Source organism: Thamnophis elegans, chromosome 3, assembly GCF_009769535.1.
Source record: "Thamnophis elegans isolate rThaEle1 chromosome 3, rThaEle1.pri, whole genome shotgun sequence".
Classification (NCBI taxonomy): Eukaryota; Metazoa; Chordata; class Lepidosauria; order Squamata; family Colubridae; genus Thamnophis; species Thamnophis elegans.
Genome location: NC_045543.1, coordinates 80428696 through 80440731, shown reverse-complemented (window position 1 = coordinate 80440731; position 12036 = coordinate 80428696). Strand labels below are relative to the sequence as shown.

At 40.2% G+C, this 12036-nt stretch overlaps 1 protein-coding gene across 2 annotated transcripts in view; it reads left to right on the top strand.

Annotated features, from left to right (window-relative positions):
* The first annotated feature begins 1498 nt into the window (after positions 1 to 1498).
* Positions 1499 to 12036, top strand: part of LOC116506726 (guanine nucleotide-binding protein subunit alpha-14-like) — a 47347-nt gene continuing 36809 nt past the window's right edge. For both annotated transcript variants that reach the window (XM_032214612.1, XM_032214611.1), the window contains exon 1: positions 1499 to 1993. In XM_032214612.1, coding sequence (XP_032070503.1) covers positions 1867 to 1993 — 127 coding nt within the window. In that variant the 5' untranslated portion in view covers positions 1499 to 1866. The remainder of the gene's footprint in view (positions 1994 to 12036) is intronic.

Here is a 12036-nt window from a genome sequence, read left to right as displayed (position 1 = left end):
TTTTTCTGGAATATTTATCTACAGATCTGTACTATGTTGAACTCAATCTTTCTTTCTATGGCTCTCCCTTCTCAATGAAATTTCATCTCGTTTAGTTTACAAGGTTCTTCTGGTGATAGACACACAGACAGATGGAGTGAGTCCATCTCAAGACCTCGCAATGATTTATTTTCAAAATTATGTTGGGCTAGAAAAAATACATATACATACATACATACATACATACATACATACATACATACATACATACATACATACATTCATTCTCTCTCTCTCTCTCTCTCCATCCATCTATCATCTGTCTATCATCCATCTATCATCTGTCCGTCCGTCCATCCATCCATTCAGTACTTAGTCCAAGAAAACTGTGTTTATATATAGGAAACACAGTTTTCTTGGACTAAGTACTGGATGTTTAAATTAGTATTGCTTCTTGTTGTTGGTCTGTGGTGGTTCCAGGGATCCTGCTTTTTAACATTTTGTGAGAGAAATTCACTACTGAAGGTGTGCAAGGCAGTATCCACCCAACAGGTGAAAGTTCAAAAATTCAGGTCGGTGAAATTTATTTATCCTGCCTGGGGAGGGATGTGCATTGCGCAATGATATCCGTACTGGGAAGAATATACCTGTTAAGGCATGCAGAAAAAGAGAAGGACAAAACTGGGGAAAGCTATGGGAAATAAGCAAGAAGACCCCTCAAATGTTGACCCTGATAGAAAGCAGAGGCAAGTAAGGAATTGAGAGATGGGAAATCACCAAAGTCAATAACTGGTGGCAACTGGTGCTCACTGAACAGGTGAGCTGGATCCTGTTGCAAAGTTACCAGCTCAAAAATCTTTTTTCCCCCAATGAGTTTTGATAGTTCTCATTGAATCTACTCACCCTCTTCAATGTATCCTTGAATTACGAACCATGGTTAATGACCTATATAACAATCTGGATCAAACCTTATTATTAAGCCGGGAGCCACATTAGGGCTTAGATAGAAGTTTCCTTCAAAGGAGGCTGATCAAAATCAGCCAGATGGTGGAGAACTGTGTCACAACCCAAGCTCTGCCTGTTTTGTATGTGCACATGACAGCAGGGATGTGGAGCTTGGATCACCGCACCCATCATTTTGCACTTATTTCCTCTTCCTCCACCCCCCCTCCACCCCACATGCCACTGAGTGGCAAAGTATAAAGACTATTTCTGATCCATAACGTGGCTTGGCTTCGGCTTAGCACATTGCACGCAGCCAGCCATTGTGGTTTGTTAAGCCACGATTTAGGACATCGCGCTGGGTAACTCTGTCAAACGTTGTTTGTTTTGTTTTTTGTTCAGTAAACCGTGGCGTAACACGAGGCGTCGATTCGCTGCGTTTAAACGGACGGCGCTTTGACTTTTGGGAAGGAACGAGGGCGATGGCGAGGGTGCACCTGGACCTAAGACAACCCAGGTAACCTTGAGGTTGTCGGAGCGCCTGAAAAGTGGGGGGGGGAGATCTGCTGTTCCCGGAACAGCGCCGGATCTTCATCCGTACAAGGAAAGAAAGTAAACGCTGCAAGTTTAAACGCTCCCTTGCAGCCCAAGGAAAACAGACCCACGTCGGGCCAGAAGCGGAAAGGCTCCTTCCCGAAAAGTGAACGTGGGTTGACGGGGCGTGGCCTGGATCGCCGACCGAGGGACTTTCACTCTCCCTGGGGAACGAGCCGAGTCCGCTGACAATTCAGCCGGAGTTGCGGCCTCCCACCCGTTGTTCTCGCCTGGCCCGCGATCTGTGTTTCTGCCTGGCGGGGAAGAAGCGCCCGAGTTATCCGAGGGACCTTCGAAGTTCTCAAAGAAAGGGGCGCCCTCAGCCCGGCTTCTCCCGGGGCGCTGCCGAGCATGGGCGGGCAGTGCTGCTGCTTATCCGAAGAGCAGAAGGCGAACCGGCTCCTGAGGCTGGAGATCGAGCGGCGGCTGCGTCGAGACAAGCGGCGTTCTAGCAAGGAGCTGAAGCTGCTGCTGTTGGGTGAGCCGACTGGCCTGTCTTGCTTGGGTTTGGGCTCGGCCAGGGTGGGGCGCAGCCTTGGGGATCCGCTTCAGGAGCGATCTGGGGACAGATCGGGAACCTCCCGAGAGCAGTATCAGAAACCATGAGCTCACCCCTGCCAAGATCTCAGGATTTAGGTCAGGATTCCCCAAATGGTTAAGGAAGAGGTTCTGTTTAAGAAGCTTCAGAGCTGAAGAAGCTTCTTGGCGAAACGTCTTCACCAGAAAGTCCAGTTGTCTCTTGAAAAAAAGCACCTTTGGGACAACCATGACCTGGATGACTGAGAATCTCCACAGACATTCTGTTTAAGAGTTGCTAGTATTATTTTAAGCCCTGGAGGAACGTTGTCCATGGGGTCACGCTAGGTCGGACACGACTTTGCAACTAACAACACCAAGTATTATTTTGGCCTGACATTTTAGCATGGTAGTTGGGACTGAGATTTGTAAATATGCTTATTCCTGATTTAAAAAGTTTATTTTGAATAAAATTACTAGTATATTACCAATTTAAAGGGCAGACCAAGGTGCTGATGTTTCCAGGGAACTTACTCAAGGTTATTTCCAACCTTACTTTACTGAGAGATAAAGACAGACAGCTGAATGCAGGAAGTTTATTCAGATATTGTTTGAGGAGGGGCAGCCACTGACTTCTTATTTAGAATAGGTGAAAAGGTGAATAGATGAGTAATGCTGTATGTAGTCTGTTGAGTAGACTTTGAAGTCCAGTTTACATTGCTCAGAATTGAGGGAATATGGGCAGAATTTATTTATTTTAATTAAAAAATTTAATGTTTAATTACAACAAATACAACATCCTTCTTTACATGCTATAGAAAGTGTATCAGTTGGTTACAAAAAGATTTTTGGGCATCTCTTCCACAGTCAACAAACATAATTCATATTAACTTAAGTATTTTAACTCAAATATTTATACATGTCACCATCATCGTCTCTCCATTTTCATTTGATTATAATTGTTTAAACATCCTTCATTATAAAATATACCAAAATTTAATACATAACCACATACTGGCCTTTCAATTACTATTTCTAAAATCCTCCACTAACACTAAATCCTTATGTCCTATTCTAGCTAAACAACATATTAAACATATTTAATAACAAAGTTTTCTAATCCTCCTTTCCAAATCACTGTTTAAAGTTTACATCCAGTTTCCTTATGTTATACCCATATCTATATATATGTTGTTATTCTTATCCCTCCTTTATTTTACTATATCCTGTATCATAACATTTTCCCCTAATAATCAAAACTTTAATTGTATCTAATGTTGTTGTTGTTGTTATTGTTATCATTATCATTATCCTTTATGTATAATACAAAAGGATTGCTAATCTTGCTTATATGGGTGCCATTCAATATTCATATCCAATTATACTCATCACAACACTACACATTGTATATACATTGTATATCAATATACATTGTATATTGCATTTATTTAAGCTATATCTTATCAATAAATTTCACTAAGTTTAACTAGTTTTAAATTATATTCTTCCATCTATTAACCTGTATCTTTCCAATAGCAAAACAGTCTCATATTTTCTGCCATTTGTGCCAGTCCTCTAATCATCTTCTTGGTCACCTTTGTGTAGACTTCTCTTAGCAACTCCTTGCTTATAAGAACTCTCACATAATCTTGATGCCCACTTTCTGTTTCCTTATTCAGCTTATCTTTTATTGTCAGCAGTGTTATCAGTGCGTTTGCTAATAGAATTTCTCCCTTTAAATCCATAGATTCTTTAGTTTTTTCTTCTTCTGTATCTTGCCCTCTGGAATAGATTTCCTCTCCATTTAATTCCTCTTTCAGTATTCCATTCTTTCCATTTTCAGAGACAAACCAACCATCATAAATATCAGCAGGTTTAATCTCTTTATATTCATTTTCCACTTTGATTTTTTGAGTTTCAACCACCTGTATTGCATTTGATAGACATCCTCAATTTCATCATCATATTTTATTGTTATGTGCTCTATGTATTTCAATTTTTTCTCTAGTCTTTCATATGTATTTGATAATTTCTGTATTTCTGAAAGTATCTTTTGCAAACTTGAGACTTCTATTTTCTTTTGAAATTGTGCCATTCTAACAAACACAGCTGCTCTAACTTGGAAGGTTAATAAAATTAAAGCATAGATTCACAAAGAACGTTGTTTTCACTTTCCCCTGATTAGAAATATACTTCAAAGGGACATCTGTGTGCTTCCCTTCTTATCACTCTCTGTAGCCAAGCAGTAAAACCTTGTATTGCCAAGTCAAAACAATCCGTAGAGAAAAAAAGTGTTCCCTTTTTAATACACAAAATTCCAATCAACAAATCCTCCCAGCCTTCGAGCAGCGATAATACTGTTGAAGATCTAATTCCTTTTGTATCTTTTTTATATTTCAAGTTAGAAAAAAGAGTCCAATCTTTAAATAAATTAGAAAAATACCCACAGCAATGAAAGAGGAAAACTTTAGTCCATAGGTTACAGAGAATAATAAAAAGAAAAATAGAAGAAGAAAACTTAATCCATCCGTTTCAATTAAATTCCATCCATGAAAATAGCATTTAAAAAGTAAGATAACCACTGTCCAAAACCATTCCAAATTTAATCCCACCGTTTGATTCTTCTATTCTCCAATTTAGATTAATTTTAAGTTTTTATAGGCAGTCTCTTTTTAAAACAGTAACGTTCCTCAGCAGCTGGAAACACTTTCTCTTTCTGTATCCTTCCATTTTGGAGCCGCCCCGACTTTGTCAGCCTTGGCTGGATTTTTTGTCACCGTCTTGAAGAACTTCTCTTGCTTCTTTCAGGGATTTTGCGATATCCCTGAGGTCAGCAAGACATATTCTTCCTGCTCACCATCTCTTCGAGACGATTTAGGTCCGATTGGACCACCCAGCGGCAAAAGTATTGGCTGCGGTCTCAGAGCATCGAGACCTCACGTCCATCTCATCGTGACGTTGGCTCCTCCCCCCAGGAATGTGGGCAGGATTTATGTACATAATTGCAGCATGATTTCTTTGCCACGTTTGCACAATTTATTCTTCTGCTATGACTGGATGCTTTACTGCATGTTAGGGCTTCTGGGTGGGGGTTGCCTCTATTGTGGTGCAAGAACCCCGATATGTCTCCTTATTCCTAGGTAGCATGAGCCAGTATTCAGTTTGGATCTGGACACTGCACTCAGTTCAGCCATGAAACTCACCATGTGACTTTGGCAAGCCACTACTGATATAAATCCATTGCCCAAGGTTGTTATGATGATAAACCGGAGTGGGGAAAGAATTATTTTGGGGATGGTTCAGTCAGCATGCAGTTAATAATGATCATCTGCCTTGATCATCTGCAGCCCCTCTGGATTTTACTGAACCATTAGATTTATGTGAGAAAGCTAAAAGCAGCCCAGAGGAAGGAAGCCCACACTGCATCCAAGGCAACACACAATAGTAACATCAGGCTGCACCTTTTTTTGCTAAGCTTTACAGCTTGGTTCTCTGCATGGTGTTCTTTTAAAGGGAAAAAATAAATAGAAGCTGTGAGGTAATAAAGTTTTTATTGTGGTCCCAATGAAAATAATCACCTTCAAGACACACACACCTCACCCCTTCCCACCTCTTTTTTTAAGTATGGAATTTCACAAGCTCAACATCCAGCCTATGTACCATTCTTGATGTCTGTGTTCTAATCCAGGAGTCTCCAACCTTGGCAATTTTAAGCCTGGTGGATTTCAACTCCCAGAATTCCCCAGCCAGCAAAACAGTTCAAGTCCTCCAGGCTTAAAGTTGCCAAGGTTGGAGAACCCTGATCTAATCTGTATCCACCCATCCTTGACCCAGGAGAAACTGTACCAGCCTGACATTTGCTGGCCTCATTGGCGTTTGTCATCCCACCTTTCTTGTCTCTGTTTCCAGTCACTGTCAGGCATTTGACTTTCTTCCGTGGTAAGAAATGATGATGCTTAAGAGATTTTATGCACGTAGAGGTTGTTCTTGGATAGTATTGAAATAAATGAGCTTTAACACTGGTATAATTAACAACTTCACTGAGGATGAAGTGAATGCAATGTTTTGGGAACATTGCTCTTGTTATAGTGATTGTGGTGTGATTAGTAGAGAAGTAGAAAAGCAGCCTGTGTCTTCATGATTTTTGGATAATCCTCCTAGCAACAAGGCCTTCTTTTTCTGACCACCCATTTTGACCAACCAAATCATAAAAAGCAAAGGGCCAAAAAAGTCCGATCTGTCTCTCTGCTGATATCCCTACTACAGTATTCATCATGAAAACTCAGCAGCTAAAATATACCCTGTTTCCCTGAAAATAGGACCTCCCTGGATAATAAGCCCAATCAGGGTTTTGAGTGCATGCGCTAAAATAAGCCCTCCCTGAAAATGTTGCAACGCAGCAGCAGCTATGAGGTGACCACGCTCACTGCTTCCTGCACTTCAAAAATAATAAGTCCCCCCCCCCGAAAATAAGGTCAAACGCTTATTTTGGGGGTCAAAAGAAAATAAGACCCTGTTTTATTTTGGGGAAAACACTGTAGCAACAGAAGGAAAAACACATTCCCCTGTTCTCTTCCAATTAGCCAATATTGTTTACTTTCACCATTTTTAGGTGCACAGAATGCCCAGAGGCATTCCAGGGAAAAGACATTAGTAAAGAGGCAGGAACTAGTAGCACTTTGCTTCTACAACATGGATATTCTACTTGTCCAAAATATCATAAATGGTCATTAAGGATGGGAAGCAGTTCAGGTGAAAGAGAAATGTATTTTGAGGCATTACAGATAATCATTTCATTTCATTTCATTTATTATATTTATATGCCGCCCTTTTCCCCCAAAGGGGACTCAGGGCGGCTAACAAATCAAATCTGGGAAGGGGGGGTACAGACAAAAAATAAAAGAAAAAAACAAACATGACAATACATAATTTAAAAACACACAACAGTCATACCATTCGAGACGGGGGCAACAGCTCTTTAGCCCCAGGCCTGTTGGAACAGCCAGGTTTTAAGGGCTTTGCGGAAGGCCTGGAGGGTGGTGAGGGTTCGAAACTCCACGGGGAGTTCGTTCCAAAGGGTCGGAGCAGCCACAGAGAAGGCTCTCCTCTGGGTAGTCGCCAGTCGACACTGGCCGGCGAATGGAATTCAGAGGAGGCCTAATCTGTGGGATCTAATCGGTCTAGTGGAGGTAATTGGCAGCAGGCGGTCTCTCAAGTACCCAGGTCCAATACCATGAAGGGCTTTATAAGTGACGACTAGCGCCTTGAAGCGTATCCGGAGACCAATAGGCAGCCAGTGCAGCTCGCGGAGGATAGGTGTTACGTGGGTGAACCGAGGTGCACCCACGATCGCTTGCACGGCTGCATTCTGGACAAGCTGAAGTCTCCGAATGCTCTTCAAGGGCTGCCCCATGTAGAGCACGTTGCAGTAGTCCAGTCTAGAGGTCACAAGGGCACGAGTGACTGTTGTGAGGGCCTCCCGGTTCAGGTAGGGACGCAACTGGTGCACCAGGCGAACCTGGGCAAATGCCCCCCTGGTCACAGCTGACAAGTGGTGTTCAAAAGTCAGCTGTGGGTCCAGGAGGACTCCCAAATTGCGAACCCTGTCTGAGGGGCGTACTGTTTGACCCCCCCCCCAGCCTGAGAGATGGAAAACTTGGCCAATCATCGACTTCTAAACCGTTCGTTTTGGGACTATTCAAGGTTAGAACTGGAAAAAGGTGATTTATGTCCAGTTTTCACACTTGCAACTGTCGCAGCATCCCCATGGTCGCATGATCAAAATTTGGATGCTTGGCAATTGGCATGTATTTATGACAGTTGCACAGACCTGAGGTCATGTGATCACCTGTTGTAACCTTCCCAGCCAGCTTCTGACACGTAAAGTCAGTGGGAAAAACCATATTCTCTTAGTGATCACATGATTCATTTAACTACTGTCATGATTCATTTAATAACTGTGGCAAGAAAGGTTGTAAAATGGAGCACAAGTCTCTTAACAGATGTCATGCTTAGCAGTGTAAATTTTGTCCTCCATGGTGATTTGTAAGTTGAGGGCTAACTCTATAGAGAAGGGGGGAAAAGGGTATTGACATAGCTGAGTCAGATAGGCCAATGAATGACATGGAATAAAAAACGTCGCTATATTCTAATTAAAATTTCAAATGACTGCTTGGAGGGAGAATTGTAGTAGGAGAAAGGTGAACTATTTTTCAAAACATTTGTATGTGTATTCATACAAACACAATAGTAAAATAGCACTAACCATATTTTTTCTTGCTTATATGATAAATGGAGATATTCTATTTAGTATATTTCAAAAAGATTTTAAAGTACTGGTTAGAGTACTTGAAAAAAGGGGTAAAGTTCATGTGTGAAACCTTGGCTTTTTCATATAAGTAATAACTTTTTGAGTGAATCTTCTGGAACATGTATTTCTGTTCTAAATATCAAATAAAGCAAATTCATTTTATCTGCCAATTCAGTTATTGCTATTACTAGCACTAGCAACATAGTCTTAAAACAATTGAAAATAAAGGGTAGTGATTTGAATCAGCATAGGTAAAATAGTTGGAAACCAAAATATTGACGCAACTAAACCTCATTAAAGCCAGTAATGTATTGTATCGTGCTTTCAAAACCGCATTAGTTATGCCTGAAACTCATTTGTGGTTAATTATTTGCTCATTCTATTTTGTTACTACTGCAACAGTGATTTTGAATGAAATTCATGTCTGAAACTAAAAACTGTATTGGATGTTCACAAACCAAGACAACAGCATCTTTTGAGATGGGTTCCTGGGAACTGTTTAATAGAATGACAGACCCTAAATGTTCATTTTACCACCATTCCCACAATCTGCCAGATTTGAATAGCAATGATGGGACCAAGTCCTATATAACTCAGGGTTTGAATTTCTAAGCTCACATCTATACAACTACTTCAGCCACCGCTTCTAGAGCAACTTATGCCGGGGCAGCCCAAGATCAGATAAGCAGTGTGTTCCCCCCCCATCCCAATTTATATCACTGTAAAGTTAGTGCTATGCAATATGTGACTCTAAGTTTCAGTGGTGTCTCCTTTGGTTGCTCTTATGCTCAACTGGGGTTTATGGTGGGGCACATGACTTTATAAGTAGTAGTACTTTCAGAGTATCCTCCTACCCAAGCTTTCTGCACAACAGTTCTTCTGCAGTACATTGTGCATTGTAACCTCCTTAAAGTGAAGCTCAGAAGCTGAGTCTCTTGTAGATTTTCTATCTCAGGTAAATTCTTAATGACAGACCTGTGTGAATAGACGCTCTTTGTTGAAGTCTCCTCTTATCAAGAGATAGGACAGGAAGGGTCAAAGAGGTGGGCATTTTGATGACTATTCTCCTCATTTGTAACAGTGTATCCTCAACACAAGAGTGGCCTTCCTCTTATTCTTCTTTGTGTTTTCCTGCTAGTGCAGAATCTGCTTTTTCTAATTTTGGCTCAACCAAGTGTTGGTCCATCCCATTCCACAGGAATTGACTGACTGGCTTGTTATGCAAGCCTGACATTATGGGCTAGGAGACATTGACTGGCCCAAAGTCACCCACAGGCTCTCATCCCTAAGGTGAGACTAGAATTCACTGTCTCCTGGTTTTCTAACCACTAGCCCAAATTGGCTCTCAGTGTCTTCCCTCTTATGACTTTCAAGAAATGGTTCTGGAAGGCCTTGATAATTAAGCAACTAGAAAAATATTTGTGCCATTATATTTATGTTAATGTTTATTTTATATTATTTGTTGCATTAATTTTGCATTTGATTTTGATTACAAGGCTCTTAAGAAAGAGAGCTTATACGCTATATAAATACAATGTGGTTAAACAAAACTGCAACAAAGTAGATTCACACTTACATTTTATTCATTTTCTTAGTAAATTGATTACCGTATTTTTCAGAGTATAAAACGCACCTTCCCCCCCCCCAAATAGGCTGAAAATCTGGGTGTGTCTTATATACTGAATACAGCATTTTTGACCTACCGAAACCCCGCCCCCTTCACAACAATGGACGTGCAGAGGGTTTGGGAGACTTGCAAAGTGCTTCTGGGGGCTGGGGGGGGGCGCAGAAATTAGCAAAAAAACAGTCCCCAGAAGCACTCTACAAGCCTCCCAAAGCTCTGCATGCCCCTTTTCTGTGTGCAAAAAGTGAGGCAAGCAGAGAGTTTGGGAGGCCTGCAGAGTGCAAAATCTTTTTTTAAAATTTACCTCTTCAAAATCTTGGTGTGTCTTATACTCCAGTGCGTCTTATAGTCCGAAAAATATGGTATATGTCTAAAATTTCTGGTTACAGTTTATCGTAACATACATTTATAAATATTGATTTGCACATTTATATTTTTTGAATTAAAGTTTGAATTAAACTTCTGTTTGCTTGATATACTCAGACAGTTGCAATGTTTGTATGCAGCTCATATTCACAACTTGGCAATTTCTGAATAATTTCCTTTATTGTCCCCCCTTCATTTCCATTTTACTAAAATATACTATATACAGTACTATGCCACACACACACACACACACACATATACCAGCTAAAAAGAGTAGCAAGGTTTTACCCAAACCTTGAGAGAAAAATGAAAAGAACAATGAAGCAAGTAAATATATAAGCATAAAAGCTGGAGGATCAGTTATTGTCATTAGTCATAGGGCCTCGAGTCACTTTTGTATTTACTTGTACAGGATTGTTATTGTATTTTTATCCCATCTTTTTTTTAAAAAATGTCCTAACTACGAGATTAGGCAAACAAGGATGTCTTTACTTCCTGATTTGATGAAGTGACAGGGTGACATCTAAAGTAAGAAACCTGTGAATGACTGTACCATAGTAATTGGGTCAAGGAGAGTTTTCTTAGCAATTACTGAAGTATTAATATACTTGTGATTGCATCTTCTACTTAATTTTAAGATATGCCAGGGCTCTCAAGTAACAAACTAGAATTTTCTGTCCTGCGTTACCTCACAAACTCTTTGCAACAAGGAATACTTCAATATTTTCAGTTATTAATTTTTTTTGTACGAACATGTAACTAATCCCTTCAAAACTTCAGTATCACATGAATGAGTGAGCATTGTGGTTGTATTAAGTCTTGAAGTGGATTTCCTGTCTGCAAAAACAAAACATAATCATTGCTTTTTCTGAGTTATAGAAAACATTCAAAGGAAAGGGAGAGCGACGGCAGGTCTCCTTGGTAACAGTAAAACCAGCAGGTTTTTCAATTTCACTAGGGGGTGAATATAGCACTCATTACATTTTTTTAGATAACAAAATAGTTTCCATTTTTTGATAGATACATTTGATGTGCAAAAATACTACTGGGGGGGCGGAAGGTATTTCCATGAGTTTATTTTCTATGGAGAAGAGGGTGTTTATGGTAGGAGGGAACTAATGACTTCTAACTCCAGATACTTTATATGTATAATATAGTATTTAGTTATTATTAATTATTATGGCTGTCTCTGTGAGCTCGCCTTATCTCTGGAACTTTTACAGTAGAAAAATACACCACAGTGCAGAATTAATAAAGTAAACATTAATAGTAAATATAAGTCCAACATTGCTGGTCCCAAGCCTGGATAAGAAAGGAAGAGGGTAGGCGTCAGACTCTACTATAAGTTGGCTGAGATTTCCACGTAGCATCACAATGGATCAAATCTCAAACGGACCCTGAGATACAGCGGGAATAATGCACAGAACAAGAAGACAATAATAATATAATCTTAGAAGAAAAAATAATAGATTTCTTTTGATTTGTTTCTTGTATTACTACAAGAGTCATCACTTCAACATTCAGACTCTTGAAAAGCATATCTATCTTGTGAAGTTGGGGTAGGGTGAGGGGTTGTCCGAAAATATGAGCAAGCAAGCATTATCCAAATGCCTAGTACTGTATTTTGCAGGAGTTAGTAAAGCATCTAGATAACCTTTTGACATTTGAGTAATCAGAGGTCTAAGGCCGCATGTTGGTGAACCCT